The sequence below is a fragment of the Eriocheir sinensis genome, chromosome 19 (genome assembly GCF_024679095.1).
Source record: "Eriocheir sinensis breed Jianghai 21 chromosome 19, ASM2467909v1, whole genome shotgun sequence".
NCBI lineage: Eukaryota > Metazoa > Arthropoda > Malacostraca > Decapoda > Varunidae > Eriocheir > Eriocheir sinensis.
The window spans coordinates 20,206,350-20,223,909 of record NC_066527.1 but is presented as its reverse complement, the minus strand read 5'-3'; the positions used below and the strand labels follow the sequence as shown (position 1 = coordinate 20,223,909).

The window sequence follows — 17,560 nt, the reverse complement described above, 5'->3', positions numbered from 1 at the left end:
CACAGCGAGACGGGGATCGAACAAGTGCAGAATATGTTAACAGTTCGGTAAAAAAATAATAATACTAATAATAATAAAAGAAACAAATCGGGGGAGAACGGGGAGAACAAGTGCAGAATATGTTAACAGTTTGGTCAAGAAGAAAAAAATAAAAGAAACAAATACAGACTTAAAATGGAGGACTCTGGGACTCTTTTCAACAGCTTAGAATGACCGAAGAATGAAGATTGAGGAGGAAGAGGAGGAGGTGACGGAGGAGATGGAGGAGGAGGAGGAGCAATAAGAAAAGGTGACAGCAGATTAGGAGTAAGAAAGATCAGGAGAAGAAGGAGGAGGAGGAGGAGGAGGAGGAGGAGGACGAGCAGGAATATGAAGAAGAAGAAGAAGGAGAAGGAGGAGGAGAGAGAGTAGTAATCGAAGTAGGAGAAGGAGGAAGAGGAGAAAAAGTATGATGATAGGAAGGAGGAGGAATTAGAAAAGAAAAAAGAAAAGAAAAAGAACGAAAGAACGAGAAGGAAAAGGAAAACAAAAAAGAGACGTAGGAAGAGCAGGAGGAGGAGGAGGAGGAAGCAGGTGAGTAGGTAGAAAGAGGAAAGAGGATCGAGTGGGAAACGTACGTAGGAGGAGGAGGAAAAGGAGGAGGAGGATGTGAAGGAAGAAGAAGACTCAGCGGTTTATCTTCTTTTCTTTACTTAAATTCTGAGCCAGTTTCGTCATCGTCATCCTTTACGTAAGAGAGAGAGAGAGAGAGAGAGAGAGAGAGAGAGAGAGAGTGTGTGTGTGTGTGTCCTTCCCAAGCCTAATGACTCCTCCTCCTCCTCCTTCCTCTTACTTGTCAATTCTTCCCCAATCTCTTCTGTATCACTAAACAGTACTAACATAACATACCTCCCCTCCCTAATGCTACAATCCTCCTCCTCCTCTTCCTCTTCCTCCTCTCTCGTTTGTCTTTTTTTTTTTTTTTTGCAACAATGAAATTAGTCGATTTTTCGGTTATTGTTAGTGCATTCAAAGCTGTGTGTGTGTGTGCGTGTGTGTGTGTGTGTGTGAGGCCCTGGGTGGGGGAGGACAAGACGTGGGTTCAAGGGCGCCTGCTGCTGACTAGCCTATCCCACGCCTATACCATGCTCGTAACTCCCATTCCCCCCTGACACACGTGAGGCGAGGGAAGGGATACCACCAACACCACACACCTATGTTATAACTGCTAACACGTCCACTACTACTACTAAAACACATCGAACACAATCCCTATATCAATCCCTATAACATCCCCGTAACACTCTTTGCCCCTGACACATGCATGGGGTTGAGGCGAGAACACGTCCACTACTACTACTAAAACACATCGAACACAACCTCTATATTAATCCCTATAACATCTTGAGGCGAGGGAAGGTACCATTAACACCACACGTCCACTACTACTACTAAAACACATCGAACACAACCTCTATATTAATCCCTATAACATCCTCGTAACTCTCTTTGCCCCTGACACACGCATGGGGTTGAGGCGAGGGATGGCGTACCACTAACACCACAGACCTATACCTTCGAACACGTCCACTACTGCTCCTAAAACACATCGAACACAACCCCTATATCAATCCCTATAACATCCTCGTAACTCTCTTTCCCCCTGACATACGCGGGGTTGAGGCGAGGGAAGGGATACCACTAACACCACACACCTATACCTTCTAACACGTCCACTACTACTACTAAAACACACGAACACAACCCCTATATTAATCCCTATAACATCCTCGTAACTCTCTTTGCCCCTGACACGCATGGGGTTGAGGCGAGGGAAAGGGTACCACTAACACCACAGACCTATACCTTCTAACACGTCCACTACTGCTACTAAAACACACGAACACAACCTCTATATCAATCCCTATAACATCCTCGTAACGCTCTTTCCCCCTGACATACGCGGGGTTGAGGCGAGGGAAGGGATACCATTAACACCACACACCTATACCTTCTAACACGTCCACTATTGCTACTAAAACACATCGAACACAACCCCTATATTAATCCCTATAACATCCTCGTAACTCTCTTTCCCCCTGACATACGCGGGGTTGAGGCGAGGGAAGGGGTACCACTAACACCACACACCTATACCTTCTAACACGTCCACTACTACTACCAAAACACACGAACACAACCTCTATATCAATCCCTATAACATCCTCGTAACTCTCCCCCTGACACACGCATGGGGTTGAGGCGAGGGATGGCGTACCACTAACACCACAGACCTATACCTTATAACACGTACGTACTGCTTCTAATACACACTAATACGTCTTTTTTTTACAGATATAAGGCAGCTCAAGGGCAATAACAAACAAAACAATAATGACAAAAAAAAAGCCCGCCAGACGCTACCCCTAACGAAAGCAAAAAGACCAATAGACCAAAAAAGACCAATTTCGGAAACATGTTTTTTTTTTAATCAAGGGTATAGTAAGAAGAGGAAGTGGGTTAGTGGCGATCAGCAGGTGGGGGAAAAGGAAAAACTATTGGAGTGTACAGTTGTATGGTGTAGGTTCGTTGAAAACATGTTCGTAAGCAAGGAAAAGAGAAGGGGTTCGTAACTTTTTTTAGGGCGAGGGAAGAGCCAGCACTAACATCACAGACCTATACCTTCAAACACGTCTACTACTGTTACTACTATGCACACGAACACAACCCCTGATTATAACATGCTTCTCGTAACGCTCTATGTCCATAACACACGTGAGGGAAGGGAAGAGATGGGACAACACTGGAACCACTATACTAGGCTAGCTCCTAAATACCTACACCACACAACCGTAACACGCCCGCTACTGCTGCCCTTCTTCCCTTCCCTTCTTCATGCCTCCCTTTCTTCTTTCCTTCCCTTTTCTTTCCTTCCCTTCTTCATGCCTCCCTTTCTTCTTCCCTTCCCTTCCCTTCTTCCTTTTCCTTCCCTTCTGATTCCCTTCCCAGCTCCCTTCCTTTCTAACCCTCCCTTATATTTCCTTTCCATTCTCTCTCTCTCTCTCTCTCTCTCTCTCTCTCTCTCTCTCTCTCTCTCTCTCTCTCACACACACACACACACACGCACACACACAGCCTTGAATGCACTCTAACAATAACCGAATGATAGGCTAATTGCATTGTTGCCAGAAAAAAATAAAATAAAACATGACAAACGAGAGTGGAGGAGGAGGACAAGGAGAAGTTGGAGGAGGAAGAGGAGGAGGAGGAGGAGGAGTTAATAGGGTTGGGGAAGGAGTGGGAAGCAAGGAAAAGGAAAAAGAAAAGGTGGAAGATCAAGCAGAATTACATGAAAAGAGAATTGATGTTGTGTTAGCATTGATAGATGATTAGAGGAAGGAATTATGAAAGAATGAAAGCCAAGAAAGGAATAAGAGATGTAGGCCTATATTGACGATGAGAAATTAAAAGAAAAATGAAAATACAAGAGAAAGGAAAGAATGGAGAAAAGAAGAGAAATATATGCTATGTTAGTATTGTCAGATATGAAGTTGAAGGAGTTGCCAAAGAAAAGCAAAGAAAGGAAGATTAAATTAAGAGATATGAAAAGAAAAATGAAAAGAAAAGAGAAAGAATGAAAAAGAAAAGGAATTATTAGATGTTGTTGTAGGGATTTGCAAAGGAGTAGAGATCGAGGAAAGGAAGATTAAGAGATATATGATGATGTAGACTTGAGAAAAAAAATTAAAATAGAAAAAAAAAAGAATGGGAAACAAAAGGAGAGTTGTGTTAGTATTCTAAGTTAATGTTGAAGGGAATGTAGAAGAATGAAAGGAAAGAAAGCAAGATAAAGATGTGATATGAAGATGTAAAATAAAGAGAATAAAATGAAGAGAAATGAAGAGGAATGGAATAGAAGAATGTTGTGATAGTATAAATGGATGATGTTGAACAGAGTTATATAACCCTGTGATGTTGAAAGAAATCGTGAAAAGAATGAAACGAAAGAATGAAAAATTAAGAAAAGAAACAACGATGGAAAATTAAAAGAAAAAATTGGAATACGAAAAAGAGAAAATGGGAATGAGGAATTAGTTGTTAGTAAATTCTTAGATGATATTAAGAGGCAATTACAACAGAGTAGAGATGGAAGATTTAAGGCACATATTTATTCTCTTCACTCTCCCAAAAGACAAATATATAAAAATAGTGGGAAAATTAATGTAAAATGAAAAAAGAGAATGAAGGAATGAAAAAAAAGACGAATATCATGTTAGTATTGTGAAAAGGATGAAACGAAAGAATGGAAAATTAAGAAAAGAAACAACGATGGAAAATTAAAAGAAAAAATTGGAATACGAAAAAGAGAAAATGGGAATGAGGAATTAGTTAGTATATTCTTAGATGATATATTAGAGGCAATTACAAAGGAGTAGAGATGGAGAAAAGAAAGATTTAAAGTACTCTTCACTCTCCCAAAAGACAAATATATAAAAAAAAAATGGAAAAATTAATGTGTGTATATGTTAAAAGTTACTCGTGTTAGGCTACATATTCACCCACCCAGGGACTGCCACGCCCTCCCACGGCAGGTTAATGAGCGTTCCTACCTGAGTGATGCATTGCCGCGGCCAGGTGAGCGGGAGTTAGAAGTTAGTGAGGCACGCAACGCACACACCCATGAGGCCGGAGCAACGAGCGGTAATATCCTCCCTCGACGCTGGCTCCCGGCGGACTGACTTCTTTGCAGCGTTGCTAGTTGATGCTGCCGGATGGGGCGGAGGATTCTCTGTAGATTTTGACCAGATATCGGTAGACTAGATTTTGACCAGATATCGGTAGACTAGATTTTGACCAGATATCGGTGGAGTAGATTTTGACCAGAGATCGGTAGACTAGATTTTGACCAGATATCGGTGTAGATTTTGACCAGAGATCGGTAGACTAGATTTTGACCAGAGATCGGTAGACTAGATTTTGACCAGAGATCGGTAGACTAGATTTTGACCAGAATATTGGTAGACTAGATTTTGACCAGAGATCGCGGTAGATTAGATTTTGACCAGAGATCGGTATACTAGATTTTGACCAGAGATCGGTAGACTAACTTTTGACCAGATCGGTGGATTAGATTTTGACCAGATCGGCAGACTAGATTTTGACCAGAGTTCGGTAGAAATTCGGTAAAGTTTGATAAGTTTAGTACCGGTAGAAACTTCAGTAGATTTTGACCAGACGTCGGTAAAAATTTCTGTAGATTTTTATTATAGAGTTCGGTACCGGTAGAAACTTCAGTAGATTTTGACCAGTGAGTTCGGTAAATTTTGACCAGACCTCGGTAGAAATTTCAGTAGATTTTGACTATAGAGTTCGGTATCGGTAGAAATTTCAGTAGACTTTAACCAAAGTTCGGTATTGGTGTGGGGCGGTAGAAAATTCGGTAGATTTTGACCAAAAGAGTTCTGTAGAAATTTCGGAAGACTTTGACAAGAGTTCGGTAGAGATTTCGGTAGATTTTTACCTAAGAGTTCGGTAGAATTTTCATTTGACCCGAGTTTGCAAGAAATTTCGGTATATTTTGACCAAAGAGTTCGGTAGAAATTCGGTAGCTTCCCATTTTAATATATTACAAACTTTATGGTATGATAAGATTATTGATAACGTATGGAAAAAATAATGAATTGATGAAAAATAGGCCTATATGAAAAGCATGCATTTTATACCCCATGGAAATAACTTGCGGAAAAGAGAAATTTGTGTAAGGAGCATGTCAACCCCAATATGCCAACCTTCTAAGTCACAGGAAATAATATACAGCAGAAGAATAAACATAAATAATACACATAAGAATACCAGATGACTGAAGCCTGTTCCAGAGCTTGCCAGTGAAAGAGATGAGAGAATGGGGATACAGGAAAACTCTTGCATTGGGAAGTTGGATTTGATTGATTGTGTTTATATATTTGGGTCCACTATAGTACATATAAATACATACACAACTCACCAAGGATGACACATGCAATTATTACTATGCCTCAATGATGATAATGATGATGATAATGAGAATAATAATAATGAGGAAGAGGGGGAGGAGAACAGTGAAAATAACAAAGATGATGAAAATGATGACCATGATGATAATAAGGATAATAATGAGAAGGAAAATGATGGTAATGATAGTGGTAATAGGGAGAAAGACAATGATGACAGGGATAATGATGATGATAGCAATGAAGAAGAGGAGAGTCATGATAATTAAAATGTCTAATGATATTTCTCCATTCCACAACACCAGGTCACGTACATTACAGCCTTACAATCGACCTTTATGAGATATCTAAGTTGTTTTCAAGGCACAACCAAGTATGTTTCTCTCCTCTTCTTCCTTCTGTTCCTCTATCCCACTACACCAGGTCACCCTTATGAGATATCTAAGTTGTTTTCAAGGCACAATCAAGTATGTTTCTCTCCTCTCTTCCTTCCGTTCCTCTATCCCACTACACCAGGTCACCTTTACGAGACATCTAAGTTGTTTTCAGGGCACAACCAGGTATGTTTCTCTCCTCTTCTTTCTTCCGTTCCTCTATCCCACTAAACCTGGTCTGAGTATTTGTTGTCCCTGCGTCTGACAAAGCGGAGGAGGTTGAGGATTGCTGCCGGAGTGATGCCCTCAATGCGCGAGGCGGCTGCAACCTGTCAGGAGAGAGGGAGGGAGGGAGAAAATGTAAAGAAGAGAAAGAGAGAAAAAAGAGAAAGAGATTACAAGTTATTAATCCTAAACTGATATTATAAAGATGTGATAATAGTTGTTCCCAAAACCAGAGAAGAAAAAAATACACCTTCTCACCCCTCCCTCTCTCCTTTCTTCCTCTTTCCCCTCTTCCCTCTTTCCATCTTTTCTCACCTCTCCCTCTCTCCCTTCTCTCTCCATCTCCCCATTTCTCTCCTCATCCCTCCCTGTTTCCTCCCTCACCCTCAGCCTCTCCCTTCCTCTTCCCTCTCACCCCCACCCTCTCCCTTCTCTCTCCATCTCCCCCTCTCTCTCCTCTTCCCTCCTCCTCACCCTCTTTCTATCTTCCTTCCCCATCTTCCCCTCTTCCCTCACCCTCTCCCTTCCTCTCTTCCACCCTTAATCTCTCCCTCCCTCTTCCCTCTCCCTTCTCCCCTCTCTCACCGTGGCTGGTCGTGCGCGCTGCAGCTTCCCCTTCACCTCATTGGACAGATTCAGGGAAGGGCTGCGAGGGAATAAGAATAATATTATAAACTGGAGAACTTCAATAAACAGAGAGAGATGAGGTAGAAAAGTTAACCCGGTAGCAGCGACGGGCCAAATTTTTGCCATGATATAAACCCCCCTAATAGATGATGCATAAACTGATCACAAATGTGTTGATATATATTATGAAATGGTTTGCGTGAGTGATGATTTTTTCTCATTAATTCGCTTAGGGGGGTCCTTAAGAAACATGATCCCCGCAGCTACTGGGTTAAGTGGAAGGTCTATCAACTATCAATTGGGTCTTTTATAATTTTTTTTTTCACAGCAAAGGAAACAGCTCAAAGGCAAAAAGAAGGAAACAGTAATGGAAAAAAAAAGTCTGATAATAACAAGACGGGATGGAAAGTAGAAAGTCAAGGAAGAAGAGAAGGAACAACCACCAATGCCTTCATCACCCAGAAAAGAACAAGAACAAGAACAAGAACAATAGAGGAAGAGAACGGAAACACCAGACTACACTTGTTATCAGCACCACCACCACAAGACTCACTCCTCATAATCCACATCCTCAGGTATAGCAAGGGCGTGGTCCCTCCGTGCGGCCTCCACCTCCTGCCGCTGCACCGCGATGAACTCGTCGTACAGCGCCTCAATCCTGACCCGCTCCTCCAGCCTAGGGTCGCCGCAGAACCGCGAGTACGTGGGGTCGGCATCCGCGATCTCCCTCAGTGTGATGTTCCACGAGTGTATGCCCAGGAACTGTAGACCGCTGTGGGGGGATGGAAGGGAGGGGGATGAGAGGAAGGAAGGGAAGGGAAGGGAAGGAAAGGAAAGGAAAGGAAGGGAATAAGAAGGAAAGGGAAGCATATGAAAGAAGCAAGAAGGGAAGGGAAGGGAAGGGAAGGAAGGGAAGATGAGAAGAAGGAAATGGAAGCATTTGAAGGAAGCAAGAAGGGAAGGAAAGGGAGGGAAAGGAAAGGAAAGGAAGTGAAGAATAAGAAGGAAGCAAGAAGGGAAGGGAAGAAGAAAGGAAGGGAAGGGAAGGGAAGGAAAGGAAGGGAAAAGAAGTGAATAAGAAGGAAAGGAAAGCAAATGAAGGAAGCAAGAAGGGAAGGGAAGAAGAAAGGAAGGGAAGGGAAGGGAGCATGATGAAGGAAAAGTGAAAAAGAGGGGAAAGATAGAAGATGGGAAGAATAAAAATAAGGAAAGAAAAGGGAAAGGAGGGAAAGGAAGGTAGAAAATAAGGGAAGAAGGAATGAGAAAGGGATGGGAAGGGAAGAAGGAGGGAAGGGATGGGGAAGGGAAGGGAAGAATAAGGGAGGGGAAGGAGGGAAGGGATAGGTATGGAAAGGGAGGAAGAGGAGGAAAGAAGGGAAAGGAAGGGAATGGAAGGGAGGAGAGGGGGAGAAGGAAAAGGAAAAAGAAAAAAAGCAGGGAAGGGAAAAATAGGAAGGGTCTCTCTCTTGCCCATCTCCCTTCCCTTCCTTGACCTTTCACCCCATCTCTTTTTCCTCCCTTCACTGCATCTCTCTCCCTTCCCTTCCCTTCCTCTCCCTTCACATCTCACCCCATCTCTCTCTTGCCAGTCTCCCTTCCCTTCCTTGACCTTTGACCCCATCTCTTTTTCCTCCCTTCACGGCATCTCTCTCCCTTCCCTTCCCTTCGTCTCCCTTCACATCTCACCCCATATCTCACTTCCAACTCTCTTCTTTTCACCTCCCTTCCCTTTCTCCTCCCTTCCCTTCACATCCCATCACTCACCTCTTATAAGTGACAGGCTTGGGCAGGGGGTGTCCAGTCAGCTTCGCCCAGGCCTTGAAGCTCCGCACATCCCCCCGCAGCTTCTCCACACACTCGGACAGCTGCTGGCGTGTGTGCTGGGTCACCCTCCACCTCTCCTCTGACACACAGCCCGCCCGATAGCCTGCAGAGGGAGAAAGGGGGTGAGAGGAGAGGGGGTGAAAAGGGGTGATGGAGGGAGAGATGGTGATGGTATTTATCTGTATCTAAAAATGGAAAAGAGAGAGAAAGTATGAAAGAAAGGCAGAAAGGAAGAAGAAAAGAAAGAGAAAAAGAAAAAGAAGAAAGAATGAATGAAGGGACAAAAAGAAGAAAGACAGACAGAAAGAAAGAAAAGAAAAACAAAGAAAAAAAGTGAAAAAAAGAAAGACAAAAAAAGGAGAACAGAAAAGAAAGAAAGGACAAAAGGAAGAAAGAAAGACAAAGAAAGAAAAGAAAAACAAAGATAGAAAGTAAAAAAAAAGAAAGACGAAGAAAGAAAAAAGACAAGGAAAGAATGAGAAAGAGAGGTGTAGGCAAATCATCTAAAAATAAACAATAAATACGAAACAAATTCTACAAACAAAAATACACAAAAAAAATAAACAAACAAACAAATAAATAAATACTACACGGCCGACCTTTCTCAGTGAGGCGCAGGTCAGCATTATCGGGGCGCAGCAGGAACCTGAACTCGGCGCGGGAGGTGAACATGCGGTAGGGCTCGGAGGTTCCCAGGGTAGTGAGGTCATCGATCAGCACGCCAATGTAGCCCTCGGTGCGGTCCACGACGAGACCGCGCCCCCCCTCCGCCTCCTCGCCCTCCTTCCACAGCGCCTGAAAAATTGTTGTTGTTGTTATTATTGTTGTTGTTGTTACTGTAAAAATATTGTACTTCTTCTTGTTGATGTAAAAATGTTGTTATTGGTCTTGTTAATGTAAAAATTATGTTATTATTGTTGTTGTTGTTGTTGTTGTTTTTGTTACTGTAAAAATATTGTACTAATTCTTGTTGATGTAAAAATTTTGTTATTGGTCTTCTAAGTGTAAAAATTATGTTGTTGTTGTTGTGTAAAAAATATTGTTCTTCATGTATAAATGTTGTCTTAATTATTGTTGTTGTTGTTGTTGTTATTGTTGTTGCTGTTGTCATTGATGCTGGTCTTACTGGTTTTTTTTTTTTTTTTACATCAAAGGTCACGGCTAAAAAAAAAAAAAAATAAAAAAAAAGACCCCTATACAGTGTTCCAGCTCCTTCATCAACCATTGGCAGAAGCAGCACCAGTAGGCTCTCTTGTTTCCTTTTATTTCCCCCCCTTGAGCTGCCTCCTTCACTATAAAACAAGGGAAACAAAAACCACTAGCCTTGGCCGCAGCGTTGACCCCCGCGATGATACCCTGGGCCGCCGCCTCCTCATACCCCGTGGTGCCGTTAACTTGCCCTGCCAGGAACAGCCCCGACACACGCCCCGTCTCCAGGCGGGGCGTCAGCTCTCGGGGGTCTATGTGGTCGTACTCCACCCCGTAGCCTGTGAGTGTGAGGTTGAGGGGTAAGGTTCAAATTGGGTTGCTTTAAATTAGTATCAAGTTATTGTGTTTCGTCTACATTTTCAATACTTGTTTCTGTTTCATGTAAAAAAATATAAAATCCATGTTTCCTCATTTATCACATCCTGCAATCCACTCCTTAGGCTTTTATTCAATCTTGCTTTTATATATCCTTCAAATTTATCAATCTATCTTTTTCCATCTTCCCCGCCCTGCCTTACCGGGACACACCATCTCGCAGTGCTGCAGGCCGGGTATGAGGCGGAGGAGGGCCTGCTGCTGGGGGGCGGGCATGGTGCAGGACACTCCCTGGGGGTACACACGCGCCCCCTCGCCCCCCTCCCACCCCTCGGGCTCAAGCCACACCTGGTGCTGCCGCCCGGGGAACCTGCAGGGGGGGAGGGGTTGATGAAAAGGCAGAAGAGCAGAGAGGAAAGGACCAACTGTTTACATATTTTTTTTCCTACTAACTACATCAATTTCTCACCCCAGATCTGAATATAGCAACTCTTTACATATTTTTTTTCCTGCTAAGTACTACATCGATTTCTCACCCCAGATCTGAATATAGCAACTCTTTACATATTTTTTTTCCTGCTAAGTACTACATCGATTTCTCACCCCAGATCTGAATATAGCAACTCTTTACATATCTTTTTTCCCTACTTCATCATCATCCCTCCACACACGCACCTGAGCACCTTGGACTCTATGGAGGGGCAGTAGCGCGGGCCGGTGGTCTCCTCCGCCACGTGTCTGTTCAGGTGCAGCGTCTCCCTCACCAGCTGCTCCACCTCAGGCCCGGTGTAGGTGAGGTGGCATGGCAGCTGGTCCTCGGGCTGGTGCGGAGAGAGGAAGGAATACATGGAGGTGTCAAAAAAAAAAAAAAAAAAAAAAAAAAAAAAAAAGGATGTTGCAATGGAATGGAGATGAAGGAAAGGTGAATGGGTGGAGAGAGAGAAAGAAAGACGGGTGATGGGTGATGTGGAGAAGTAAAGGAACGTAGCAAAGGTAGAGAAAGGATGTTACAATGAAGTGAAGGAGAGAGAGAAAGAGAGAGATAGGTGAAGATGAAAGAGAGAGAGAGAGAACAGTGAAAGAAAGGAAGAAAGAAAACAGTGAAAGAAAGGAAGAGAAAGAGAGAGAACAGTGACAGGAAGATAGAAGGAGAGAGACAGAGAGAAAACAGTGAAAAAAAGGCAGAAAGATAAAAAGAGAAAAATCGAGAGAGATAAACGTCAGCCCAGACTCACCTTGACCCACACTCTGTCGCTCATGAAGGAGAAGGGCGTCGGGGGGTCATCAGGACGCTGCACGATGCACTGGGAGTAGTCCACGGTGTTGCTGGCTATCCTGGGGGGGGTGCCTGAAGGGGGGAAGGAGGAAGGAGCACCAGACTCTTATCGGTAACTATGAAGATTTGTAATGGTAAGAAAAAGCGGCTCAAGGTCAACAAAAAGAGTACAAAAAAAAAGCCCACTACTCGCCACTCCCACAAAAGTAAAAAGTAAAGAGTAGCCAAAAGAGAGGTCAATTTCGGGTGGAGTAAGTGATGGATTGAAGGATGTGTGAATGGAAGAGACGGAATACAAGACTGAGGGTTGGCTTGAAGGACATCTTAACCCCTTGGCTGTGGATTTCCTACAAGAAGACATCACCAAGCTACAGGAGTGAAGCAAAAAGTGCGGCAAAAGAACAGAAAAAGGATGTTGCAATGAAATGAAGAAGAGAGAGAGAGATACATGGAGGTGATTGACGCTTAATACATAGGATGTTGCAATGAAATGAAGAAGAGAGAGAGAGATACATGGAGGTGATTGACGCTTAATACATGTACAAAATTTGCCTCTCTAAACATTAAAAAAAAAGGATGTTGCAATGAAATGAAGAAGAGAGAGAGATGGAGGTTATAGACACTTAATACATGTACAAAATTTGCCTCTCTAAACATTAAAAAAAAAGGATGTTGCAATGAAGTGAAGAGAGAGAGAGAGATGGAGGTTATAGACGCTTAACACATGTACAAAATTTGCCTCTAAACAGTACAAGAAAAATGCCCAATACTGCCCAGCCTCACCAGTCTTGAGTCGTCCCAGCCTAAACTCCAGCCTCTCCAGCGTCCTCGCCAAGCCCACAGCCGGAGCGTCGCCCATCCTGCCAGCCGGTCGTGCCTCCAGGCCTATGTTGATGGTGCCGCGCAGGAAGGTGCCGGTGGTGATGACAACACTGCCGCTGCCGATGGTGCGTCCGTCCCCCAGCACCACCCCTCGGCACTCTGCAGCTGTGGGAGAGAGCCAAGGTAGAGGTAATCGCAAAGGTTCCAATGTTCCGATGAGGTGAAGAGAGAGGAAGATGGAGGTGAGAGGTGGAAAGGTGAAGGGAGATGAAAGTAAAGGGATGTGAAGATGCTGGTTAACTCTTGCATAAGGGATTTGGACAGCACAGGGATGAAAGAGTGAAGATACTGGTTAACTCCTGCATAAGGGATTTGGACAGCACAGGGATGAAAGAGTGAAGATGCTGGTTAACTCTTGCATAAGGGATTTGGACAGCACAGGGATGAAAGAATGAAGATGCTGCAATGGAGTGAAGAAGAGAGAAAGAAAGATGGAAAGGCAGAGAGAGAAAGAAGAGAGAGAGAAAGATGGAAAGGCAGAGAGAGAAAGAAGAGAGAGAGAAAGATGAAAAGGCAGAGAGAGAAAGGAGTAAAGGAAGATACACCAACACCACTGTCCTCCACCACCACCACCACTGTTTAGGTCATAATAAATAAAACAAATAAAAAGAGAATTATTGCAGATTATTCCTTACCTAGCTGTCTGCTACCACCACCATCACCACCGCCACCGCCCTCCACCACCCACAGGTCCTCCACGGCCCCCTCGGTGATGGTGAGGTTTGGGGTGCTGAACAGTTCTCTCTGGAGGTGCTCCTTGTAAAGGCTGCGGTCGATCTGGGCACGCAGACCCCATACCGCCGGGCCCTTCCTGCGGTTGAGTACCTGTGTGTGAGGGGGAGGGAGGGGGGGAAGCAGGTAAGGTGATGGTGTCTTCATTACATTTTATTCAGATTTATTTATTCTTTTTTTTCATTAAAGGAGGCAATGCAAGGGCAAAATACAGATTAAAAAAGGCCCACTGCCACTAATCCTGCAAATAGTTCATAGAGTGGTTGAGAGAGGGTCAAAATTGGACGAGGAGGTGTCTTGATTAAGTGTATGCGTGTATGTGTGTTAATCCATGTCTACATATATATGACAGATTAGGTAAATGTGCACCCACCCATTCACCCACCTACCCACACACACACCTTGTAGTGTACGCCAGAGAGGTCACACACACGAGCACAGAGGCCGTCCAGCGCGTCCACCTCCCGCATCAGGTGACCCTTGCCGATGCCCCCGAAGGAAGGGTTGCAAGACATCTCACCTGCAACACAAACACAGATGCAAGGTTACAGAAAGTTGGAAAGTTTTGTTTAGTCGGCGCAACAACTGTGGTCATATGCCGGAGAGACAGAAGAGGAAGGAATTATAGGAGAAGGAAACAGATCCCAGGAGACGGCAAGGTTACAGAAACTCATGTTAAAAGGCACAGAGATTCATGAACTGAAGCTCCGTCCCATCTCCCTTCTCTTCTCCCATCACATTTTACTCCATCTCTCTTATCTATCTCTCGTCCCTTCCCTTTCTCCTCCCCTTCACGTCTCACCTCCATTTCCCTTCCCTTTCTCCTCCCTTCTCTTCTTCTCCCTTCACATCTTATCCCACCTCACGTTTATCTTCCTTTCTCCCTTCCTTCCCTCCTTCTCCCTTCACAGCAGGGATATATAGAATCTTTACCTCACCTCACCTGCAACATAAACATGGGTGCAAGGTAATATAAATTCATGTTAAACGACACAGAGATTCATAAAGTAGAAAGATACACGAGGGAGAGAGTCTTTACCTCAGTCACAATTGGTATTTACCCTTACAGAGTGTTGTGACTGGCTAAGAAAAAAATAAATGATAGCTGTTTGTGATTAATAAGTAAATGATTGCTGATTCTAGACTGTGGTTGGTACGGAAAGTGTGTAATAGTCTGAGATAAAGAAATAAGGTAGGCATATCATCAAGAAACTGACAAAAATACTCTGATGTAGAAATGAATATCAATCCTTTTGTAAATGGCTGATAAATCATGAATGCCACATAGATAATAATAATCAAATATCGTCACCCTCATAAAATAATAAATAAATAAATAAATAAATAAATAAATAAATAAAATAATAGATCGTCACCCTCATATAATAATCGCCTAAGTCATTTTTCACCGATTTTCAGGGTTTTATCTGCATGAATTTTTCAACATGACGCCCATTTTTGTAGAGTTGCCTTCGTCATTCAGGGTTTGAGTGTTCTAGAATTGGCCTTTTCATTTCTGTCTACATCTTAAGCCAAATGAGATAACGACACTTCTTTTCTGATTTCCTGAATAGTAGAAAATAATGACTTAGGCGGTTTGTTTACGAAGGTGACGACTATCATAATCTGCATCTTAGAGAATAAACCAGTTGAAAAATAACAGAAAGATAGAGCCTTGTGATGGAAAAATGTATAATGATGACTATGAAAGCAGCTCAAGGGAATAACTAACAGATACCAATTCAAACCTGATAACAATAATAATAATAATAATAACAACAACAACAATAATATAAAAAGAAATGTTAGTCCAGTGAATAGGACACAACAGCTCCCTCAGTACAACTCTACAACTTAAGCTAAAAGACATATCTGGCAGTACTTCCCACAACACAACACAAGGCACCACAACCAACAACATATAAACCGATTATTATTACGTATTATTATTATTAACTCCAAGGTCACAGCCTCAATGTTACTGACCAATGGTGGACTTCTTGTGTGTGACCAGGAGTGTCTTGGCCCCCATCCTGGCCGCCGCAGCCGCTGCCTCCGTGCCAGCATGGCCGCCACCCACCACCACCACGTCAAACTGGGGCACTGACGCGGCACTCTGCCACCTCACGCCCCTCCATCCCCTGGCTACCTGGCACCCCCTCACCAGCATCCTGCTCCACCTGAAGGGAATAACAAGAACAATAATAATAATGATAATAGTAGTAATAATAATAATAATGATAAAAATAATAATAATAGTAATGATAACAACAATAATAATAATAATAATAATATTATTAAAAATGCATCAAAATACACCCAGAATTAAAATGTTCTTGCCACTAGTGCAATTATAACCAAACCAAACCTAACCTAAGCTAACGTAACCAAACCTAACCTAACATAACCAAACCTAACATAACCAATCGTAACCAAACCAAACCAAACCTAACCCAACCTAACTTAACAAAACCGTGAGCCTTACCTTACGCAGCGTTTGGGTGCGTATACAGCCGGGAGGCACACTTTAGGAAGTGGTGCATGCGTTCATCTTGTGGGCATGCTCTGCAAAACAGGTACCGAGCCAGGTACTTATTGTACATGTCCACTTTGTTTCCAGAGCGTAGAACCCACAATTTGGCGCCGCGCCAGGAGCGTTCAATGTTTTGGATGTGCACACCACCCTCAGCAACAGACTGCTTGCTGCGGTCGACAGTTCTGTGCACGTAACCCAGATCACTCAACCCCCTGTACGCCAGCCACTCATCAGAGTAGATGGTTGTGCCAGGAAGAACAAGGCGCTGGATAATTGGAACGAGGGTAGCACTGTCTCTTTCATCCACAGCGAAAAGCAGGAGCTTCTTAGAGTCGCGCTCATACAAACCAAACACCCACTTTTCCTGGATGTCACAACCTCGGTTGTACTTGCTTTTCCCGAATTTGGACTCATCCAGCTCCGCAATTCTCCCTGGGCCTCCGATGTGTGCCTGCTCCCCCAGCCAATATTCGCACACTTCGTAACAGAAACTATTCCAGTTCACACAAGTTTCACTGTTCAGTTTCAAAAAACTTTGAGCGTCTCGCTGTGTTCTTGCTTTCTGCAGAAAGAGGGCTACAAAGAGCAGCAAGTCACAGGGTTGCAGCCGTGTTTTGTCAAGGAATGTGCCTTTCCTCTCAGACACACTGAAAGAGCACTTTCGTTTGCGACCACGAATGTCACGCACTGTTTTCTCACAGAAAAACGTGTTGCTTGATGGCTTAAATAAACAGTCCTGGCCACAGGTCGGGCAGATAAGAACGCGGGGTAAAACCCCGTGCCTTCTAAATTCTTCTAGTGCCGTCGCAGAGTTCCTGTGGAACTTTTGAATCGTGTCAAAGTAGCCGGCAGTACACAGCTCACAGTCCATGGCGGAACTCATTCAGATTCTTCCTATCTCGACCGCTGTCACCCGGGAAGGAACAGTTGCCGCCAGCGCGTTCCCAACCCAGGGGTTGAGTCCTTGAATTTGATTTAAAAAGCGTTTCCATGACTGTTGACCTACTCTTCACATCGCGGTATACATGATCGGGTAAGCACTCTTTCAACCCACTTACCTTCCGTCTTTCTTTAACGTTTTTGTACCTTTAACATAATTTACGTGTCTTTCTCTTTGTTTGTGTCTATTTGGCTTGCTATTTCATGTTTTAAGTGCACCGTAAGAGGTTAAAACGTTAAAATACTCGCCGGTCAGCCCGCCAGAATGTAAACAAAGAGCTGTACCGAGGAAGGGACGGAGGGAGCAACGGTGACAGATTGTCGTACTCGGAGCATCCTTTTTACCGGCTTCTGCCTCCTTAATACCGTATATACTTAGTTTCTCTCTCCCTTCCTTCAAAAGCCTCTCATTTCTATTCCTTTCTTTCCTTTTCATTCTCCAAAAAAAAATAATAATAAGTAAAGAAGCCACCCTGTCTCTTATCATATTTCTTTCTCCCTTTTGAAGTCACCATTATATCTCCCTTCCAAAGCCACCCTCCTCTAGCTCATTTTCTCTCCCCCTTCAAAAGCCTCTCATTTCTCTTTAAAAAAATTGCTCCCCCTTCAAAATCCCCTTATTCCCTATTCATTCCCCTTATGCCTCTATTCA

At 43.5% G+C, this 17,560-nt stretch overlaps 2 protein-coding genes across 2 annotated transcripts in view; both read right to left on the bottom strand.

Moving 5' to 3' along the window:
* Positions 1–4,726, bottom strand: part of LOC127000899 (CD151 antigen-like) — a 31,102-nt gene extending 26,376 nt beyond the window's left edge. Inside the window, exon 1 of the mRNA XM_050865011.1 lies at positions 4,590–4,726. Coding sequence (XP_050720968.1) covers positions 4,590–4,602 — 13 coding nt within the window. The 5' untranslated portion in view covers positions 4,603–4,726. The remainder of the gene's footprint in view (positions 1–4,589) is intronic.
* A 1,180-nt stretch (positions 4,727–5,906) lies between these two features.
* Positions 5,907–17,068, bottom strand: LOC127000897 (protein MTO1 homolog, mitochondrial-like). Its single transcript, XM_050865008.1, has 14 exons — positions 15,919–17,068; positions 15,420–15,613; positions 13,835–13,953; positions 13,337–13,526; positions 12,603–12,806; positions 11,779–11,891; positions 11,219–11,364; positions 10,747–10,913; positions 10,343–10,506; positions 9,619–9,790; positions 8,960–9,122; positions 7,749–7,967; positions 7,154–7,214; positions 5,907–6,672 (listed from the first exon to the last, which is right to left on the bottom strand). Exons 2-14 carry the CDS (start codon positions 15,601–15,603, stop codon positions 6,571–6,573), a joined length of 2,004 nt encoding a protein of 667 aa, XP_050720965.1. The 5' UTR covers positions 15,604–15,613; positions 15,919–17,068; the 3' UTR covers positions 5,907–6,570.
* Between the last annotated feature and the right edge of the window lie 492 nt (positions 17,069–17,560).

Coding starts and splice junctions, on each gene's coding strand:
- LOC127000897 (XM_050865008.1), bottom strand. CDS start 15,603: ATGCTGGTGAGGGGGTGCCAGGTAGCCAGGGGATGGAGGGGCGTGAGG. Junction 13,527..13,834: donor TCTCTGGCGTACACTACAAG/GTGTGTGTGTGG, acceptor CCTCACACACAG/GTACTCAACCGCAGGAAGGG. Junction 12,807..13,336: donor TGGTGGTAGCAGACAGCTAG/GTAAGGAATAAT, acceptor TCTCTCCCACAG/CTGCAGAGTGCCGAGGGGTG.